At 43.1% G+C, this 22488-nt stretch overlaps 1 protein-coding gene across 1 annotated transcript in view; it reads left to right on the top strand.

The window, feature by feature from the left end:
• The window catches only part of LOC146839281 (uncharacterized), a 396410-nt gene extending 376146 nt beyond the window's left edge, over positions 1 to 20264 (top strand). The window contains 3 exon segments of the mRNA XM_085650760.1: positions 18951 to 19741; positions 19743 to 19785; positions 19788 to 20264. Of these exon segments, the coding sequence (XP_085506886.1) occupies positions 18951 to 19741; positions 19743 to 19785; positions 19788 to 19825 (872 nt within the window). The 3' untranslated portion in view covers positions 19826 to 20264.
• The last annotated feature ends 2224 nt before the right edge of the window (positions 20265 to 22488 follow it).

The following is a 22488-nucleotide window of genomic DNA, read 5'->3' as shown; positions in this document are numbered from 1 at the left end:
GCTGGTTTGTCTTTGGGATACGATGGCAGAACAGCAGAGCTCTTCTGAGAGTGAGGCTAGCACTAGCAGCACTGTCTTGAGGCAGAGATCGAGGAAACAAAAGCCCTCTTATGTATGGGATTATTTTACTTTTCCTGAAGGCCAGCAAAAGGTGAATGCACCCTTAGTAACTTGCAGGCTGTGTCAGCGTGTACTTTCTAGAGGTAATCCTGACAGGAAGTATTCCTTTGGGAATCACACCATGAAGAGACACCTCCAGGATGTACACAGAAGGACACATGGTCATCTTTTTGGAGGTAACTCTTCAGAAAGACAAGCAAGTACATCCACAGCAGCTCAGCCTGGACCATCATCTGCAGGGCTGACTCCTTCTTCTGCAGGTCAGGTGAGCCCTTCATCTGTGGGGGGAGCATCTCCTTCTGCTGGCCCTCTGGAAATTAACCCTCGTTTTCTGAGGGTTGATATTCGATGTGCCTCTTGTCATGATCTAATTTGTCATAGGGAGACCAGTGTTTCCCTAGTGAACAACAAAATAGATCAGCACACTTGTCACAGAGACTAATTTTTCCATGCTTTCTTTCCTCTGTCCCTGCATGAACACAACGGTTCTTTTAAGAGCCAACCTTATCTTCCATCTTTTTTTTACATATGTTTTTAAAAACTTTTTTTTTTTTTTTACCGTACGCGTACGGTGCGCGTACTTTTTTTTTATTTTTGCCAATTTGAAAGCACACTTACTGCTCTTTTTTTTGGCAAGTGATAAACACGTTTACAGACTGACACATTATGAATCCACTTTTCAGATTTTTTAAAAAGCACATGTCCAAACTGCTTTTTCAGACCACCACCATGTGTATCCTGGGTGACTGCCTACACTCCAGCAAGGGCAACCAGCCTTAGTGATGCTGAATGTATTTGCATTACAGACTGAAACCTGAAAACCCCACTCGCTTGTAAATACTGTGCATGATTATACATGGCAAGCACATGGGTGTGTGCTAAGAGTCTGCTTCTTCCCCCAAAAAATCGCTCCCCCTTTCCATCTAATGCAACTGTGAAATCACCAGAGCAATACACAATAAATCTCTGCCTATAATTCCTCTCTGCACACAGAGTCATGTTTTCACATTAGTCCCAAAACGAAATTTCTTTGCCAATTTGAAAGCACACTTACTGCTCTTTTTTTTTTTGGGCAAGTGAAAATCACTTTTACAGACTGACACATTATGAAACCACTTTTTTCGATTTTCTTAAATGCACATGTCCAAACTTCTTTTTGAGACCACCTCCATGTGTAACCTGGGTGGCTGCCTACACTCCAGCAAGGGCAACCAGCCTTAGTGATGCTGAATGTATTTGCATTACAGACTGAAACCTGAAAACCGCACTCGCTTGTAAATACTGTGCATGATTATACATGGCAAGCACATGGGTGTGTGCTAAGAGTCTGCTTCTTCCCCCAAAAAATCGCTCCCCCTTTCCATCTAATGCAACTGTGAAATCACCAGAGCAATACGCAAAAAATCTCTGCCTATAATTCCTCTCTGCACACAGAGTCATGTTTTCACATTAGTCCCAAAACGAAATTTCTTTGCCAATTTGAAAGCACACTTACTGCTCTTTTTTTTTGGGGCAAGTGAAAATCACTTTTACAGACTGTCACATTATGAAACCACTTTTTTCGATTTTCTTAAATGCACATGTCCAAACTTCTTTTTCAGACCACCTCCATGTGTAACCTGGGTGGCTGCCTACACTCCAGCAAGGGCAACCAGCCTTAGTGATGCTGAATGTATTTGCATTACAGACTGAAACCTGAAAACCCCACTCGCTTGTAAATACTGTGCATGATTATACATGGCAAGCACATGGGTGTGTGCTAAGAGTCTGCTTCTTCCCCCAAAAAATTGCTCCCCCTTTCCATCTAATGCAACTGTGAAATCACCAGAGCAATACGCAATAAATCTCTGCCTATAATTCCTCTCTGCACACAGAGTCATGTTTTCACATTAGTCCCAAAACGAAATTTCTTTGCCAATTTGAAAGCACACTTACTGCTCTTTTTTTTTTGGGCAAGTGAAAATCACTTTTACAGACTGACACATTATGAAACCACTTTTTTCGATTTTCTTAAATGCACATGTCCAAACTTCTTTTTCAGACCACCTCCATGTGTAACCTGGGTGGCTGCCTACACTCCAGCAAGGGCAACCAGCCTTAGTGATGCTGAATGTATTTGCATTACTGAGTCCAACCTCAAACCCTTAAACTATTCTTTTTTTTTCCAGTACACCTTAATTTATTGTGAAAACATACTCCATATTATTTTACATGTTCCTCACATTTAAATTTCTCCCAAAACAGAAAATGATAAACGCAACTACAACAAAAAGAATTTCCATTTCTATTATTCATTTCTTAAGTTACCACATACATCCCCTCTCAAACTCTAAACTCACCTTTAAAATTAGTTAGTTGTGAAAGAAATGTGACACTCAAACAGCAGATTATCAGAGCCAGGATCTCTGTTGTGTTCACCTCTCTCCTCTCAGCAGAACCAGATAATGGCAAACTTTCCCTCTATTTTTCCACACATATACATGTAAGTTTCAAATCTCAGTGCTTCCCCCTTTTTTTCAAATGTAATCACACATTTCTATTGGTTGAAAACCAACCCTTTTCCAAAAGTACCCTGCCCCCAACTTGACTTCTGCCTAGTACCCTTCCCCCAACTTGACTTTTGCCTGCTACCATAGCAACAGCTCATGGAACACTGCTGTGTGGAGTTAGGTCAGAAGTTCGCCACACAATGTTTCAATTCCACAGAGCAAGAGTGCTTGACTTTTCAAACCTAACAGCAAATCCATAGTACTGTTCTTTGGTAACACATTTTTTTGTACCAATACAAAACATGCTTCTATTAGTTTACACATACAGCCTAGTTTTTATTCTAGAATGGTATGAAACAGCCAATCAGTTCTTTTTGTTTTGAAAAAAATATGTATGCCTCCATTTCCAAACTGTCTTTCTTTTCATATTGCCATTCTACTGAAAGACACCTCCTGAGTGCATCCAGTTCTCCTTTGAAGATGTTCACAGTGTGGATTGTAGGGCACAGCTATGTCTTCTGGAGTGAAAAGTTTGCAGAGAAAACAGATATGGTGAGAGACCTTGCTTTGCCAAATGTAGACATTAAATGGATTGGTCAGAGAGGGTTAAAGTGGCACCAATTGATGCCATTGGTGAAATCCTTCATGCAAATCCAACACCCTGACCTCATAATAGTGCACTGTGGTGGCAATGACCTAGGCACTTTGACTGGGGTAGGTCTGGAAATGCTTATGAAGGACACCTTTGCACAACTGTTTTCACTTTTCCCTAAAACTGCCTTTGTGTTTTCCAACATATGCCAAAGGCAAAAATGGAACTGGTCCAATCATTTCTGTCCGCAGATTGACAAAGCAAGAAAGCACGTCAACAAATCTGTTTCTGCTTTCCTCCGTGACTATGGTATGGGTGCCATTTACCACAACAACTTGCGTTTTGACATGCAAGACATTTATAGAGGAGATGGTGTGCACTTCAATGATAAAGGGAACAGAGTCTTCCTCTTGAACCTTAGACTCTGCATCGGTACTTACTTGTAGGTACCACTAAAAAATCATTTCATAAACACAACGGCTCTTTTTAGAGCCCCCTAATATCTAAACACTTAAATCTGAATTTCATTAATTTTTTTATTTTTTTTTCTACCGTACGCTTACCGTAAGCTTACCGTACGCGTACCCCGTGATTTTTTTAAAAAATCAATAAATGTTTTCTTTGTACTTTACAGTCCTTCTTTGACCCCCTCACAAATGTAAGGGGGTCTGTAACTCTCCTCATTGCCCCCTTTTCTTGTTTTCACTCTTTTTTTTCTGAGTGAAACACACAAAATGGCGGCCGCCGCTTCCTGGTTTCGGCCGATTCGAATGTTTACTAAGATCTAACAGCCAATCAGAATCGCGCTCGCGCACGCCACTGTACGCGTACCTTAAGCTTACCGTAAGCGTACGGTAAGCGTACCGTAAGCGGGCTCAGATATATATATTGATTTAAAGGCTATTTTCTCAGAATCTACTGAACAGATTTACACCAAACCTACAAAAGGCACTCCCTTGACATAGGGACTACCTCTCTGCCAAATTTCTAGTAATTCTGTTCAGCCGTTCGGGCTGTAGCTCGTTCTAAAGGTCCTATGGAAAAATGCATGGGAAAAACGCGTTTTGGGACCCCCCTTTTATCTCAGCCCCCGCTTGACGTATCCCCCCGAGACTTTCAGGGTAGGAGCGGAGCGTAGCGCCCCACCTATTTTGAGAAATTCGCGAGGATTCATCGACCGGCGCCAAAGTTATTCAAAATAGAATGTTGCGGATTTCCTATGGAAAAGGGGTCCTAACTATAACTACCTACTGGCGACCGCCAGTAGGTAATATATATATATTCACTGAAAAAAAACATAGGTTTCAGGGGTGTTCTAGTTAGCTGGACTTTTCACTTGTACAAAACCATTGAAATTCCCCCGTTATAGTTAGTTCAGCTAACTATCACTCGCGCGCCCGCAATGCACTGCTGATGACGTCACATATTACATAACTCATGAAATGGTCAGTGACTTCACTCATGACATCACTGATGACATCTCAAATGACATCACTGATGACATCATCCAGTGAATGTGTGTTTTTCTGAAAATTAAATATGTTTTATATATGTATATCTCAAGGTCGATGGAAGAATAAATGGGTATATAAGTGTCTAAATGGATGATTTGTTTTTGAAAAATTGATTGTGTAACTGACTGATTAAGTGTATCATAGTGAATACATGGCTTAGTGAGTAATGTTTAAATATGTAAATATCTGTATCAGTCTCTCACTTTGTGTATAAGTGGCTGCATGGGTTGGTGAGTAGCTACATGGGTGTCTATATAGGTTATTAGTTGGTTTTTTGAGTATCAGTCTGAGTGTCTGCATGGTTCGGTGGGGGGTATTACGTAGTGCATAGGTGCATGAATGAGTGGCTCACTGTTTGTATGTGTTGAAGACAGCATGTGTGCAGGACTGTATGGGTGGATGAGTGTGTGTATGGGTGTGTTAGTGAGTGAATGACTGTCTCAATAGTGTCTTTATGAGTAACTACATATGTTTTAAACTAGTATATGTGACTATTGGTGTATATAAGTGAGTATATGTGAGAGTGAGAGATTGAAAGAGTTCCTGTATGAATAAGTATGTGTTTCTATAAGTGATTGTTTAAAAGACTAAGTATGTGTAAGTTTCCGTAGAAGTAAGTGTGGTGGTGTGTGTATAACTGTATATGCAAGTAAATGTATGTTTGATTCTTTATTAGCATGAGTGACTATGTGTGTGAGTAACTCTATGGATGAGTGGCATTGTGTAACAGGATGTATAGGTGTATGAGTACATATGATGAGTGAGTACATGTATGAGTGACTGTATAGGACTGTTGGTGAATGAGTGGATGTGTATGTGGATCTTAGAATTACTGAAGAGGTTGTTGTAACTGGTATTGGTATATCCATTGTTTTGAAAATTTTCGTCTCTATTTTTGAATGTGTGTATCAAAGGTTATATTAGGGTGAGAGGAGGTCTGCCACTCTATCACAAGGATGATGTCATCAGTGATGTCATTTGAGATGTCATCAGTGATGTCACTGACCATGTCATGAGTGATGTAATATGTGACGTCATCAGCAGTGCATTGCGGGCGCGCGAGTGATAGTTAGCTGAACTAACTATAACGGGGGAATTTCAATGGTTTTGTACAAGTGAAAAGTCCAGCTAACTATAACACCCCTGAAACCTATGGTTTTTTCAGTGAATTTCTGAGATTTTTTAAATGCTAATTCCTAACTATAACGTGCCTGAAAGCTATGGTTTTTTCTGTGAATTTCAAAGGTTTTTTAAATGCTAATTTCTAACTATGCCTACAGAGATAGGACATGTGAAGAAAGAAGAAAAAATGCACAGAAAGAAAAAAAAGAAGTGCAGAAAGAAGCAACAGAAGTCCTCAAAGACGATGAAAAGTGCAGGATGAAGGATAACGTGCAGAAAGAACAAAAAGAAGAGCAGAAAGAAGCCTTGTTGCAAAATCATCCTGTACCCTCAACTTTTTCAGACGGATACTGGTGGTAACTGAGTCTGACTAACCAGTCCTAGAGCCAGTGCTATGTTAAAAGACACTTAGAATACAGTGAAAACACCTACATACACTAGGGAACATTATGCGTTGGGGTCCCCCTGTGATTAGCATGACCTCCTCTGTAAGCCCCTAGTATATAATAGGGCAGGGGGATTAAAACTACCTCTTAAAACAGGCCATAGGGCGTTTTTGCACACGTTAACTCAGGCCCCGTCCCCTCCCTTCACCACTGTGTAAACACGCTCTGTGTCCGTTTTTAGGTCTCGTCTGAGCCAGCGCTTTAGCGCTGCTCTGGCGAGAGCTATAGAAAACGGGGATCTGGAAGTGCAAACAGTGCTTTTCAGGCCCCCAACTACAGTGCATGTGCGCCGGGCGCGCGCACCAATTGGCAGCTTGCCTGTACATTTCGCGGGCGCTTTGATGTTCTCAGTGAGCCGCGCGGCCACTGCGAACATCAAAGCGACCGCAAAATGATTACTTTCACTTTAACGTTCGCACCTACTTGTTTTATTCGTTCTTTCTCCGTGTGTGTGTGTGTGTGTGTGTGTGTGAGTGCCGATCGCAAGCGTTTGGGGCTTATTTCACGATTCTACCCAAAATATGTTTTTACATTACACCTATGATACAGTGCTGGGATTATTAGGGGATTCGTTCTCTGTTTTAAAACACCTGCATTGTTTTCTTTGTATAACTATATTACAAACTGGCAATTTAAAGGGCCCTCCAATGGAAATAAATATTTTAACAAGTGTGGCTTAGGCAGTACTGAAGAACCCACTTATCGCGCGCCCTTACTAGCTAACACACCTAATACAGCACTCCGGATGACATTGCCTATTCTGGTCCGATGCCTCTTGAAGACAATTTAACAGTTGACTCTTGCTTGCACTGGATTATGTTGTAATTGCGGTTTTGTAGCGCTTCTTTCCCCGTGCGAGGCGTCGAAGCGCTCTACCGGATGGATAGCAGTCTAAATATCGAGGGTGTGCTGATAAGCGCCGTCTAAAAAACATGCAAGTGACGGTAATCATGTATCGAATTCAAGCAAAAATAAAAACCATTAGGGCGTTGCAATTTTAAATGCGAGTTCACAAGTTTCTAGAGAAAATGTGTATTAAATGCCTCAACAAAAGAAATAATTCTAAACATGATCAAACAGTTGCATTAACATTGTTAATCATAATACTATTGTGCAAAGTAAATTATATCTATTTCAATGTATGGGTCCAGCTCTACTATAAAAATTAACTCCACGGCCTATGTGATGTGTTCAATCGTATGCAATAAGGATTTGTAAATAATTTTTTCCTCCCTAAATGCCACAAAGAAGCAGTCCCTTAACCCCAGGCATAAATAATTCCAAAGTCTTCTTCAAATAAGATGTTTGACACATTCATTAATTTATTTTATTTGCATTTTAGCTAAAGGAAATGAAATGCAAAGAGGTGACTGGCATATATTTTAAAGCAAACGACAAAGGGCAATGGCTTGGTGAGGACTCCTTTGGTTATTGAAACGGGGTTGTCAATTTTGGAAACCATTACATTTTGTGTTGTAGTGGTCAAACCCCTATATTTTCATTTGCTTATCAAAGTAAACTTAAAACTTCTAGAAGGTACATCTGCTTATCGTCCGACATTGTAATAGCTAGCTTGTGGGCGCATGTCAGCGCTGCAACGCAAACAGCCTCAATACCGCAAGGCATGTACACACTTGCACCAAAGGCCCCCTTTGCGAGGATGCGGTGCAGCTCTTGCTAGGAAGGGTTAAGAGGACGAGTTTGATCCCTGGAGTGTTTTTTTAGTTTTATTTTGCAGGGGTGGGTTTCAGCGTGTAGAGCTAACATTTATCTGTTGACCCCCATGCATGAAATTAAGGAGTACAGGGAATGGTGAGTGAGTTCAAAGAATTAAAACAAAAACAAGCTCGCAAGGTAAGGCTCTCAGTCCGCAATAGTTTTCTAAGCAGATCAGATGGAAGTTTTTTTTTTAGGAAACGGGGGGCGCAGAGGGGGTTGTGGGCTACCAAAATTGTTTGCTTACGATGACCTGTGTTTATCCCTGCGTATGTTGTCACCTCCTGCAAATGGCGATTCCTTAAAAGGGATTAGCAAGGGCCTTCCCTTTGATGTGAGAGCGGATCCCCCCTGCAGTCCACTGAGAGCCCCCTCACTCTTCTCTTGAAAACACAGCCACACCAATAAACTCTCACATCGCTCTGGGCTCCATGCGGGTAGAAGCCACCAGCGCATTTGGCCCATTTGGTAGTTTCGCAGCACTTTGAAAATTAGCATTTGCAATGCAATCGGTCTCGCATTTACGCGAGTTTAAACTACTGGCATTGTAAATGACAATGCCTTTTATTTCTGTTAAAAAAAAAAAAAGGCATTTTCATTTACAATGCCAATAGCTTAAACTTGTGTAAATGCGAGACCTATAGCATTGCAAATGCTTGTTAGTTGGGAGATTAAGTTCATTTGAATTCTGAGGGTCCCTAGGGTCCAACTAGCCCACTAGGTACCTCCAGTAAGTGCCACAGAGCTGCGTTGCAGAGAGGTGTAAAAAGTGGCACGGCCTGGACCACCTCTCTGCAATGCAGCTCAGTGGCGCTTACTGGAAGCACTGGTGGGCTAGTTAGCCCCCAGGGGCCCTCAGTATTGAAGGGAAATTATATCCCCAATTTAAAACGTGCCATAGTGCGTGTTTGCACACACCACTGTGTAAACGCGCCCTGTGGCTGTTATAAGTTGAGAGATTAAGTCCCCTTGAATCCTAAGGGTCCCTAGGGTCAAACTAGACCACTAGGTACCTCCAGTAAGCGCCACAGAGCTGCGTTGCAGAGAGGTGTAAAAAGGGGCTTGGCCTCAGAACACCGGTCTGCAGAGCAGCTCCCTGGCACATACTGGAGATGCCTGTTGGGCTAGTTGGCCCTCAGGGACCCTCAGTATTGAAGAGAAATTAATTCCCCAACTTACAATTCGCCAGGGGCGCGTTTGCATAGTGCTGCAAGGAGGGGGCGTGGCCTCCGGCACGATGCCAGTCTTTTATTTATTTTAATTTTTTAAGAAGGGGGGGGGGCTGTGTGGTTCCCCTTCTTATTCTAAATTATTGGACCTGATGACCCCATCCCCCAGGGCCTGTCTCCTAATTATATTTTTTTGACCCCAATCCCCAGGGCCGGCCACTGTTTTTTATTATTTTAAAAAAATATATATTTATAGACACACCTAGGACATGCTGGACAAACCGTACGTACCTATCACCATGATGATTTGCGTGATATTCATTAAAAGGCGACTATGCATACAATGAATCCACGTGGAATGTATTTACACCACTAGTGAAGCTCTGACATGTCTGATGCCCTACCATGCCTAATCCCGGTAGACACCCTTGTCGTTTATTTATACAAACATGGGTAGCTATTGACGGGCACATTTAATACACATGCACGCCAAGCCATTCAAACGGGATTCGACAAAAATTCGACCAAAACTATGCAAGAAACCCCCCTCACGGTTAATAAAACACACATCCACTGCCAGATGTGTAATACTTTTTATTTTACTCCCTGGAAAGGGGACGAACATCACTTGAGAGTCACAGCGCGCTCCTGGCAGAGCCCAATGCTGTGTTACACCCACCATTGCCTGCTGAGTGCCACACACCGCTGTGTTGTATTCCACTAGCTAGTGCATATGCTATGACACTCTCTAGCCCATGTGCACTGTAACACCACCCCGTGAATATGTCATGCCACACTTGTCTTCGCACGGGTTATATTGCCCCATCTAACGTGCCTTCTTCGATGCCCATGTTATAACGCACAGTGCTATGCCATACATATTACAATCTGGGATCCATATCTTTGTCACAGTGCATATGCAACGTTACACTCCCCAGCACATATTTTATATTACAACTTTAGAGACTAGTTAGGTTACACAACACTGCCCTGTGCATATTACACTCCAAGGCGCATATCGCATAGCACGCGCTAGTGCCTGTGCTATCTCGCGCTCTACAATGAATCTGTAATTGCGCACAATGTATTGCATATTATATTTCACGCCCGGTTCATCTTATATCACACTTTTTGGTGCATAGTTTATACCACACACTATATCTAGTTTTCATTTTCAATCGTCCTCTCAGGACTATGTTCTATATAACACTGTGTTCACCTACCCTTTTCACGGGCATTACATTTTGCGATAGGGGGTGGAGGGTCAGGGGGTGTTTCTGCCAAGTGAGCCCGGAGTCACAGTCACAAACGTCCTCTTCTTCCTGAATAAAAGTGCCCCCTGCCCTCCGATGTCTTTGTGCATGCCCCTGCTCCATCCTTTTTGCCCACCATGTTCCATGGACCTGCCACTCCTATATACTCTGAGTGTTCTGTTGAGCTGCCACTCCCCTCCCACCTGCCTAGCATTGCCAGATGACTGTAACCTGTCCCTGCCACCTCCACCCTGCCATTTAACATTTAATCAAGTGGTCAACTGGATAAAAAAACATAAAGATTACAAATAATTTAAAAGTTCTTTGTCGCTATTTGAAAACTCAGAAAATATGTCCTCATTTTAGTTTTTCAGAGCACTAACCATAATTTTGATGCAAATAAGACCCTCTCATATATGTAATTTCTAAAGGAAATGCTCTAGGCATTACAGTTTTGATTACATCAAGATGACGTCAGGCATTCCACACTTTTGTAATAAATATAGAATGTTAGCAATCTAGTTGTTCATTGGGATACTGTTGAGAGGCAGAGGCCAGGGGCACGGACTCTGAAAATTGAAGGCAGGTAGGAGAGTGCAGAGGCAACAATTTGACCACACTAGGCAGGCAGGAAGGGCAGTGGCAGTACAACAGACTATGGAGGGCAGTGGAAAGGGGGGCAGGGGCAACAAACCAACAATACAGGACTGGCAAGAGAGTCTGTGGCAATATAATAGACCATTGTGGGCAGAAGGAAGAGGCAGTGGTCATACAACCATACATGCCAACAGACCCGTTTCAGCCAGGAAACGTCCAATGTTTTTAAGCTCAAATGGGCATTACTTGATCTGTTTCCTGTCTACAATCTTCTCTTCTTCAATGTAACTCAAAGGGGAAAATCAATACCCCAGTTTTATTTCAAAATCTCCCTCTTACCAAGTTCAAAATGTTCGCAAGTATAGTACATTGGATCATGGTAGGCAGGAGGAATTGGGGTAGGGACATGGACTCGGATAACAGAGGACAGGAGGGACATTGAGAGGTGCACCAAACTGACCCTACAGGGCAGGCATCAGGGTTTGCAGCAGCACAATACACCACACAGGGCATGCGGGACGGGAGTGCAGCACAACAATCCATAGAAAGCAATAGGGAGGGGACAGGACCATGCACATGTACAACAGACAACAGAGGGGAAAGAGGCAATGGTAGCTAGCTGACCATAATGGACAGACAGGAGAGAAAGCTGCAGCATAACAGACCATAAAGGGCAGGAGGGACGGATCAGGGGCATTACAATGGAACCGACAAGCCAGGAGGGAGGGAATAGGGGTCTGCACATGGAAACAGAGGGCTGGGGGCAAGGGGGCAGGGCAGGAGCAGCAAGATGACCATGGAGGTCAGGCAGGATGGGCACTAGAAACAAGACACACCATGGAGAGCAACAGTGAGACTATGATGACATACACACAGACCATGGAGGGAAGGTGGGAGGGGTTAGGAGCAGCTAGCTGACCACACAGGGAATGTGGGAGGGGCCATGGCAGCACAGAAGACCATGCATGGCAAGCAGGAGGGTTAGTGGCAGCACAATGGCTATGATGGGCAAGAAGGAGGGTGCAGGGGCATGCACAAAGGACCATGGAGGATAGAAGGGAGGGTCAGGACCTGGGCACAGACAAGAGAGTTCAGGGGAAGGGGCCTCACAACAGACCGCGCGGGGCAGGCAGGAGGAGCAGTTGCAGCACAACAGACCAGGGAGGGCAGAAGGGTGTGGCAGTAAAATGGACCATGGAGGACAGGAGGAAGGGGATAGGGGCATGGCATGTGGACAGGCAGGGTGGAGGTGGCAGGGACAGGTTACAGTCATCTGACAATGCTAGGCAGGTGGTAGGGGAGTGGCAGCTCAACAGAACACTCAGAGTAGATAGGAGTGGCAGGTCCATGGAACATGGTGGTCAAAAATGATGGAGCAGGGGCATGCACAAAGACATCGGAGGGCAGGGGGAAGGAGAATAGGGGCAGCAAGCAAAGCACAGAGGCTAAGCAGGAGGTCAATGATGGGCCATAGAATTGGGCAATGGAGGGCAGGATGAGTGGACTGGTACATCATGCTAAATGCAGGGCAGTGGCAGCACATCAGACCATGCATGGCAGGAGGGAGGAGGCTAGTCCATGGATTCAGACAACAGAGGGAAGGGAGGAGGTGGATGGGGCAGCAAGCTAACTGTTCATAGAAGGTGGGTATTAGGAACTTTATTGTTTTTAAAATGTGTCTGTGCGAACTACTTAAAATATGAACAAGTATGCATCATAATCTCACTTTTATTCAGGAAGAAGAGGACGTTTGGGACTGTGACTCCGGGCTTACTTTGCAGAAACATCCCCTGACCCTCCACCCCCCATCGCAAAATGTAATGCCCGTGAAAAGGGTAGGTGGACGCAGTGTTATATAGAACATAGTCCTGAGAGCACGATTGAAAATGAAAACTAGATATAGTATATGGTATAAACTATGCACCAAAAAGTGGTATATAAGATGAACCGGGGCGTGAAATATAATATGCAATACATTGTGCGCAATGACAGATTCATTGGAGAGCGCGAGATAGCACAGGCACTAGCGCTTGCTATGTGATATGCGCCTTGGAGTGTAATCTGCACAGGGCAGTGTTGTGTAACCTAACTAGTCTCTAAAGTTGTAATATAAAATATGTGCTGGGTAGTGTAACATTGCATATGCACTGTGACAACGATATGGATCCCAGATTGTAATATGTATGGCATAGCGCTGTGCTTTATAACATAGGCATCGAGGAAGGCAAGTTAGATGGGGCAATATAACCCGTGCGAAGGCAAGTGTGGCATGACATATTCACGGGGTGGTGTTACAGTGCACATGGGCTAGAGAGTGTCATAGCATACGCACTAGCTGGTGGAATACAACACAGAGGTGTGTGGCACTCGGCGGGCACTGGTGGGTGTAACACAGCATTGGGCTCAGTCAGGAGCACGCTGTGACTCTCAAGTGAGGTTTGTCTCCTTTCCAGAGAGTAAAATAAAAAGTATTACACATCCGGCGGTGGATGTGTGTTTTATTAATCATGAGGGGGTTTCTTGCATAGTTTGGTCGAATTTTTGTCGAATCCCCTTTGAATGGCTTGGTGTGCATGTGTATTAAATGTGCCCGTCAATAGCTACCCATGTTTGTATAAATAAACGACAAGGGTGTCTACTTGGAGTGTACCCACCAGCGGGGGTGCCGGGATTAGGCACGGTAGGGTGTCAGACATGTCAGAGCTTCACTAGCGGTGTGAATACATTCTACGTGGATTTGTATGCATAGTCGCCTTTTAATGAATATCACACAAATCGTCATGGTGATAGGTACATACGGTTTGTCCAGCATGTCCTAGGTGTTTCTATAAATATATATATTTTTTTTTAAAATAAAAAACAAAGGCCGGCCCCGGGGGATGGGGTCCCCGGGGGCCATAAGTGGCCTGAGGAGGGGGGCAACACAGCCCCCCTCCTAAAGAATAAAAAAAGGCCATGACCCGGGGGTTGGGGTCCCCGGGGCCGATTAAGGCCTTGGGAGGGCCAAATTAATTTTTTTCAACAAAAGAAATTAGGGTGCAGGCTCTGGGGGATGGGGTCCCCAGGGCTAATAAATTAGAAAAAGAAAGGGGGCCAAACAGCCCTCCTTCGTAAAAATAAATAAATAAAAGACCGGCATCGTGCCGGAGGCCACGCCCCCTCCTTGCAGCACTCTGCAAACGCGCCCCCTGGCCAGTTGTAAGTTGAGGAATTAATTCCCCTTCAATACTGAGGGTCCCTGAGGGCCAACTAGCCCAACAGGTATCTCCAGTATGCGCCAGGGAGCTGCGTTGCAGACAGGTGTTCTGAGGCCACGCCCCTTTTTACACCTCCATGCAACGCAGCTCTGTGGCGCTTACTGGAGGTACCTAGTGGGCTAGTTTGACCCTAGGGGCCCTTAGGATTGAAGGGGACTTAATCTCTCAACTCAGAACGTCCACAGGCCCTGTGGCGCGTTTTTAAGTTGGGGAAATAATTCCCTTTCTATCCTGAGGGACCCTGGGGTCCAACTAGCCCACCAGGTGCTTCCAGTAAGCACCACTGCTCTGCGTTGCAGAGAGGTGGTGCAGGCCGTGCCACTTTTTACACCTCTCTGCAACGCAGCTCTGTGGCGCTTACTGGAGGTACCTAGTGGTCTAGTTGGACCCTAGGGACCCTCAGGATTCAAGGGGACTTAATTTCCCAACTTAAAACGGCTACAGGGCGTGTTTACACAGTGGGGAAGGGAGGGGACGGGGCATGAGGTGACGTGTTCAAACACGCCCTGTGGTGCGTTTTAAGAGGTAGTTTTAATCCCCTGCCCTATTATATACTAGGGGCTTACAGAGGAGGTCATGCTAATCACAGGGGGACCACAACACATAGTGTGCCCTAGTGTATGTAGGTGTTTTCACTGTATTCTGAGTGTCTTTTAACATAGCACTGGCTCTGGGACTGGTTAGTCAGACTCAGTTACCACCAGTATCCGTCTGAAAAAGTTGAGGGTACAGGATGATTTTGCAACAAGGCTTGTTTCTGCTCTTCTGTTTGTTCTTTCTGCACGTTATACTTCTTCCTGCACTTTTCTTCGTCTTTGAGGACTTCTGTTGCTTCTTTCTGCATTTCTTTTTTTTTCTTTCTGTGCGTTTTTCCTTCTTTCTTCACATGTCCTATCTCTGTAGGCATAGCTGGAAATTAGCATTTAAAAAACCTTTGAAATTCACTGAAAAAAACATAGGTTTCAGGCACGTTATAGCTAGGAATTAGCATTTAAAAAACCTTAAAAATTCACTGAAAAAACCATAGGTTTCAGGGGCGTTATAGTTAACTGGACTTTTCACTCGTACAAAACCATAGAAATTCCCCCGTTATAGTTAGTTCAGCTAACTATAACTTGCGCGCCCGCAATGCACTGCTGATGACGTCACATATTACCTCACTCATGACATGGTCAGTGACATCACTCATGACATCACTGATGACATCACTGATGACATCATCCTTGTGATAGAGTGGCAGACCTCCTCTCCCCCTAATATAACCTTTGATACACACATTCAAAAATAGAAATTAAAATTTTCAAAACAATGGACATACCAATACCAGTTACAACAACCTGTTCAGTAATTGTAAGATCCACATCCACTCATTCACCAACAGTCCTATACAGTCACTCATACATGTACTCACTCATCATATGTACTCATACACCCATACATCCTGTTACACAATGCCACTCATCCATAGAGTTACTCACACACATAGTCACTCATGCTAATAAAGAATCAAACATACATTTACTTGCATATACAGTTATACACACACCACCACACTTACTTCTACAGAAACGTACACATACTTAGTCTTTTTAACAATCACTTATAGAAACACATACTTATTCATACAGGAACTCTTTCAATCTCTCACTCTCACATATACTCACTTATATACACCAATAGTCACATATACTAGTTTAAAACATATGTAGTTACTCATAGAGACACTATTGAGACAGTCATTCACTCACTAACACACCCATGCACACACTCATCCACCCATACAGTCCTGCACACATGCTGTCTTCAACACATACAAACAGTGAGTCACTCATTCATGCACCTATGCACTACGTAATACCCCCCACCGAACCATACAGACATCAGACAATTATACTGATACTCAAAAAACCAACTAATAACCTATATAGACTCTCATGTAGCTACTCACCAACCCATGCAGCCACTTATACACAAAGTGAGAGACAGATACAGATATTTACATATTTAAACATTACTCACTAAGCCATGTATTCATTAAGATATACTTAATCAGTCAGTTAAACAATCAATTTTTCAAAAACAAATCATCCATTTAGACACTTATATACCCATTTATTCTTCCATCGACCTTGAGATATACATATATAAAACATATGTAATTTTCAGAAAAACACACATTCACTGGATGATGTCATCAGTGGTGTCATCAGTGATGTCATCAGTGATGTCACTGACCATGTCATGAGTGATGTAATATGTGACGTCATCAGCAGTGCCTTGCGGGCGCGCGAGTTATAGTTAGCTGAATTAACTATAACGGGGGAATTTCTATGGTTTTGTACGAGTGAAAAGTCCAGCTAACTATAACGCCCCTGAAACCTATGGTTTTTTCAGTGAATATATATATATATATATATATATATCGATTATTTATTTTCATTCACTCTGCGTGTTATTCAAAATTGGCACCTTAGATAATGTAAACAAAAAAGCTCGACATGCAGTGTTTGTAGTGTGATCACAAATAAAGAACATGTCGCCATATAGGGGGTCGCAGTTTGCAAACAGTCACTGTTGATGTCACTGAAGAGTGAACGTCTTGCTGCTCTCTCAACTTGGTTAATTATCCTAAACAAGGGTATCAGATTTTTGTAAGCTCCTTGATAATAATTGTTATAACATAGAGGGCTAATTAAAAGGTCTTTACATAAGGCCGAGAGAATGACATGGCTTCCCACTCCAAGTATTAAATATTAAAGGGTCAGAGTGCATCTCGGTGAGCTTAAGATTCAAAAGCAATCGGTATGAAGTTCTGCCCAGCCCGCAAGGCACATTTTTGTTCGGAGAATCAATTCTTCATGAGTGGCTTTTAAGTTATATCATTGGTAAGGCCATGAATGACAGTCTGAAACTTGTTCTCATGACAGCAGCATTGATTCTTCATGAGTGAGATCCAAGGTATATCATCAGTAAAGCCGTGGATGTCAGTGTGAACCTTGGAAACATAATGTTGTTCTCACGACAGCTTTGATTCTTCATGAATGAGATCCAAGATGTATCATCGGTAAGGCCATGGATGTCAGTGTGAAGCTTATTCTCGCTGCAGTAGCATCGATTCTTCATGAGTGAGATCCAAGGTGTATCATCGGTAAGGCCATGGATGTCAGTGTGAAGCTTATTCTCACAGTAGTAGTATTGATTCTTCAGGAGTGAGATCCAGGGTGTATCATCGATAAGGCCGTGGATGTTAGTGTGAAGCTTATTCTCACAGTAGTAGTATTGATTCTTCAGGAGTGAGATACATGGTATATGATCAGTAGGCCGTGGATGTCAGTGTGAAGCTTATTCCTGCAGCAGTAGCATCGATTATTCATGCGTGAGATCCAAGGTGCATCATCAGTAAAGCTGTGGATGTCAGTGTGAAGCTTGTTCTCGCTGAAGTAGCATTGATTCTTCATGAGTGAGATCCAAGGTATATCATCGGTAAGGCCATGGATGTCAGTGTGAAGCTTATTTTCACAGTAGTAGTATTGATTCTTCAGGAGTGAGATCCAAGGTGTATCATCGATAAGGCCGTGGATGTCAGTGTGAAGCTTATTCTCACAGTAGTAGTATTGATTCTTCAGGAGTGAGATACATGGTATATTATCAGTAGGCCGTGGATGTCAGTGTGAAGCTTATTCCTGCAGCAGTAGCATCGATTATTCATGAGTGAGATCCAAGGTGCATCATCAGTAAAGCTGTGGATGTCAGTGTGAAGCTTGTTCTCGCTGAAGTAGCATTGATTCTTCATGAGTGGCATCCAAGGTGTATCATCAGTAAGGGCATGGATGTCGGTGTGAAGCTTGACAGCGCAACGTAGTATATAGTGTATTGGGGTCCATCCTGTAATTTCTATAAAACACTCTTAATGTCATCTGTAGTATGCTGTTTAGAAATGTAATGATTGGTAAGCTTTGTTGCTGTTCGTTGGCATCTAATTGTGCTGTGATTTTCATTAATCCTTATCGATCTTGTGGTTACACTTAGATAGAACCTTGTGCCCAGACATTGAATTAAGTATAATCGGTTGTTCGTGTTGCAATTCATATGGCCACGTATATCCCAGTTTACAGGTTAGGCCTAAGTCCATCTCCTTGGTCGCTTCTGTCAGGTGGGAAATGTTACAATCTCTCCATGGGTAATGTCCCCTTATCTTGGAGAAGCCCCATAAGAGTACACAAGACTGTGTCGGGGTATACTTCAGTGGTCATGAGTGTACCAGTTGGTCCCTCAGGTTCATGGATCTTTTAAATGCAAACATTGGTTTTGGTAAATTCGTAAGGCCCGTATTTAGAATGTTCCACTTCTTACTGATCTCTTTATGTCATTGGATCTTGGGGTGAAGGTACCCAATAAGTACACTGCCTAGATCTGCTGTGGTTCAGTCTCTACGGTGAGTAGTTCTTGTGAATCACTTGATTTCCCAGCATGCTCCTGCTGCAGGACTAGGTCACCGCACTTTGTGTAGGAGGACTAGCCACCATTTGTGTCTCAGGGCGAAGTGTGATTCTTCTCCTTAGAACATACATTTTTTCCCTGAATTGTAACTGTCCACCTTTCTATATTATAAGAATGCAGCTTTCCCAAGAAATATTTTCCATGTGTCATTTTTTGTGTTCTTTCCATTCTGCAGCACAAGAACCACAAAAAGAAAGTCTGAGTGAGAAAGAGAGCCATGCAGGTTCCGGAGGAAGGATGAATTGTACTCAAAATATCTACTTAAGAAAGCGCAGCAGAAATTGCATGAGGGAGAGACACTTTGCTTGTAATTTGTGCGAAAAAGGATTTATCAATAAGGCACTTCTTCTGACGCACAAAAAAGTACACACCTGCCGTAGGCCATATTCTTGTTCCAAGTGTAAGAAGTGTTTCACTCAAAAGACAACTTTTTTACAGCATCAGAGAACACACACTGGAGAGAGTACTTATCACTGCACAATCTGCGCCAAGAGCTTCACTAGAAAAGCAAATGTTCTACAGCACCAAAGAATACACACAGGAGAGAGACCTTATCACTGCACTTTGTGTGAAAAGAGCTTCAATCAAAAGACAAATCTTCTACAGCACCAAATAATTCACACAGGAGAGAGACCTTATCACTGCACTGTGTGTGAGAAGAGCTTTAATCAAAAGGCAAATCGCCTAAAGCACGAACTAATACACACAGGAGAGAGGCCTTATCACTGCACTGTGTGTGAGAAGACCTTCAATCAAAAAGGAAATCTTCAACAGCACCAAAGAATACACACCAGAGAGAGACCATATCACTGCACTATTTGTTCCAAGCACTTTACTGATAAGGGAACCTTTGTACGGCATCAAAGCGTACACACAGGAGAGAAGCCGTATCACTGCACTGTGTGTGAGAAGGACTTTACTCGTAAGGCACATCTTCTACGTCACCAAGTAATACACACAGGAGTGGAGGCCTTATCGCTGCACTAGGTGTGAGAAGAGCTTTACTCGAAAGGACATTTTCTACAACACCAAGTGATGCAAACAAGATAAATTCCTTTTCACTGTAACAATCTTTTGTACTGTTTACCCCCTAAATCACTGCAACTCTGTGTTTTGTCCTGTTGACCTGATGATTAGCCCACTGCACCCTTCTAGGCCACTAGGACAGAGAACTGTAATGAGAACAGATGCACTGACTGTTTGCAAACATCCTTATCAGCTGAGATCAGCAGATTCACCTCACTAATTCAAGCCATGAGGTGGACATTTCTAAGAGCATTATTCTAACGAACGATATGGGACTCAAGACACGGCACTATCCCTCATGGTTGTCAAGTTTCCAAATTGTTAATGTGTGATATTTCCATGTTTTCTGTGTACAGATTTCTTACATTTCATGTTTATGTGATTCTTTCCGCCACACTTTGCCAGTGTTTGTCCTTCAGGTAATGGCAGTAGTTCTGGCTTATGAGTAAAAGTCTTTCTTCATTGACTGCGTGTGTGATGGAGTAAATGGCTAGACGATAGAGTGCACAAAAGGACAAATATATGAGGTAATGTATAGATGGATGGATAAATATATGAATGGATAAAGAGCATTGTGGGAGGGCAAAGACAAAATAAAGGCAACAGTAACGTGGAAAAAAGTCACATAATATTCATATGAATGATTGAAAGCATGAATGAATGGATGCAGAGTGAGTGAGCACATGAATGGAGAGTAGGTTGGATGAGTGCAATAACAGATGGTAGCATGGTAAGTGGGTGAGTGGATGGAGGAGTGCATGAATTGGCAGTAGGGTTGTGAGTGCATGAATGGGTGGTAGGATGGGTGAATGTATGAATGGATGGTAGGATGGGTGAATGCATAAATGGACAGTAGGATGGGTAAATGCATGAATGGGTGGTACGATGGGTGAATGCATGAATGGGTGGTAGGATGGGTGAATGCATAAATGGACAGTAGGATGGGTGAATGCATGAATGGGTGGTACGATGGGTGAATGCATGAATGGGTGGTAGGATTGGTGAATACATTAATGGACAGTAGGATTGTGAGTGCATGAAAGAACAGTAGGATTGTTAGCGCATGAATGAACAGTAGGATTATGACTGCATGAATGGGTGATAGTGTGGATGACTGCATGAATTGGCAGTAGGATTGTGAGTGCATGAATAGTAGAATTGTGAGTGGATGAATGGGTGGTAGGATTGATGAATGCATGAATGGTGGTACGATGGGTGACTGCATGAATGGGTGGTAGGATGGGTGAATGCATGAATGGGTGGTAGGATTGGGGAATGCATGAATGGACAGTAGGATTGTGAGTGCATGAATGGACAGTAGGATTGTTACTGGATGAATGGGTGGTGGGATGGGTGAATGCGTGATTTGGTGTAGGATGGGTGAATGCAAGAATGATTGGTTGGATGGGTGAATGCATGAATGGTGGTAGGATGGGTGAATGCATGAATGGGTGATAGGATGGGTGAATGCATGAATGGACAGTAGGATTGTGAGTGCATGAATGGACAGTAGGATTGTGAGTGCATGAATAGACAGTAGGATTGTGAGTGAATGAATAGGTGGCTGGAAGGGGGAGTTCCTGGATAATTAGTAGGATGGATTAATACATGAATGGACAGTAGGATTGTGACTGCAAGAATGGGTGATAGGGTAGATGACTGCATGAAATGGCAGTAGGATTGTGAGTGTATGAATGGGTGGTAGGATGGGTGAATGCATGAAAGAGTGGTAGCATGGGTGAATGCATGAATGAGTGCTAGGATGGGTGAATGCATAAATGTGGATGGGGAATGCATGAGTTCACAGTATGATGGGTGAATGATTGGGTGGATGGGCCAGTGCATGAATGGTTGGTACTCTGGATAGGTGCTTAAAAGAGTTTTAGGATTGGTGAGTGCATGAATGAATGGTAAGCTGGGTGTGTGCATGAATAGACACATGGGTGGGTGCATAAATGTTTGCTAGATTGGGTGAGTGCATGACTGGACAATAGAATAGATAAATGTATGAATGGATGGTAAAATGGATGATTGCATTAATGTTTGGTACAATGAGTAAATGCCTGAGTAGATGGTAGGATGTTAGAGTGTACAAATTGATGTCAGGATGGGTGAGTGCACAAATGGCAATACTGTGAATTGAATGAACTCCCTTTTAATAACAATAAAACTGAAATAATGAGGTTTAGTAAATGTAAACTGAATTATGATAGGTGGTTAAGAGATATAAAAAGAAAAGGATAAATGCATATTAATATCCAGGGGTTGATGTGTTAAGGTGAGTGACCTGGAAGTCCCATTCAGAGAAGGTCTCTGCCAACATTTTCACAGCCATGGACACTTTGATTAGTTTCAGCAGTCTGTGTGGAGGGTTTTCTTTTAGACTTTTGATAATTTTACACGGTAATTCATGCTGCACGTCAGCCATGTCTAAGGACTGTAACAGGCAGAGATTACTAGTAATCAAGTTGCGGTACCCAGTTTACTGAACTTGGAAATATGGAAGTCTGCACCTGCTCTGCTGGGCCTCTGACTCCTGCCGTCCACACACCGCGTGTGGCAGCATTGATTGTTCACCCAAGTGAGATGTCTACTGGTGCTGATGCTGATGTCTTTAGTGATAAGGACTGACTGGTCCTGCACTTGCAACTCTTATAATGGGATGAGCTTCTAAGTTACTGAGACTG

Source organism: Triturus cristatus, chromosome 4_1 (genome assembly GCF_964204655.1).
Source record: "Triturus cristatus chromosome 4_1, aTriCri1.1, whole genome shotgun sequence".
NCBI classification, from domain to species: domain Eukaryota; kingdom Metazoa; phylum Chordata; class Amphibia; order Caudata; family Salamandridae; genus Triturus; species Triturus cristatus.
Note: the sequence above shows the minus strand (reverse complement) of the source record. Positions and strands in the feature narration are given on the sequence as shown.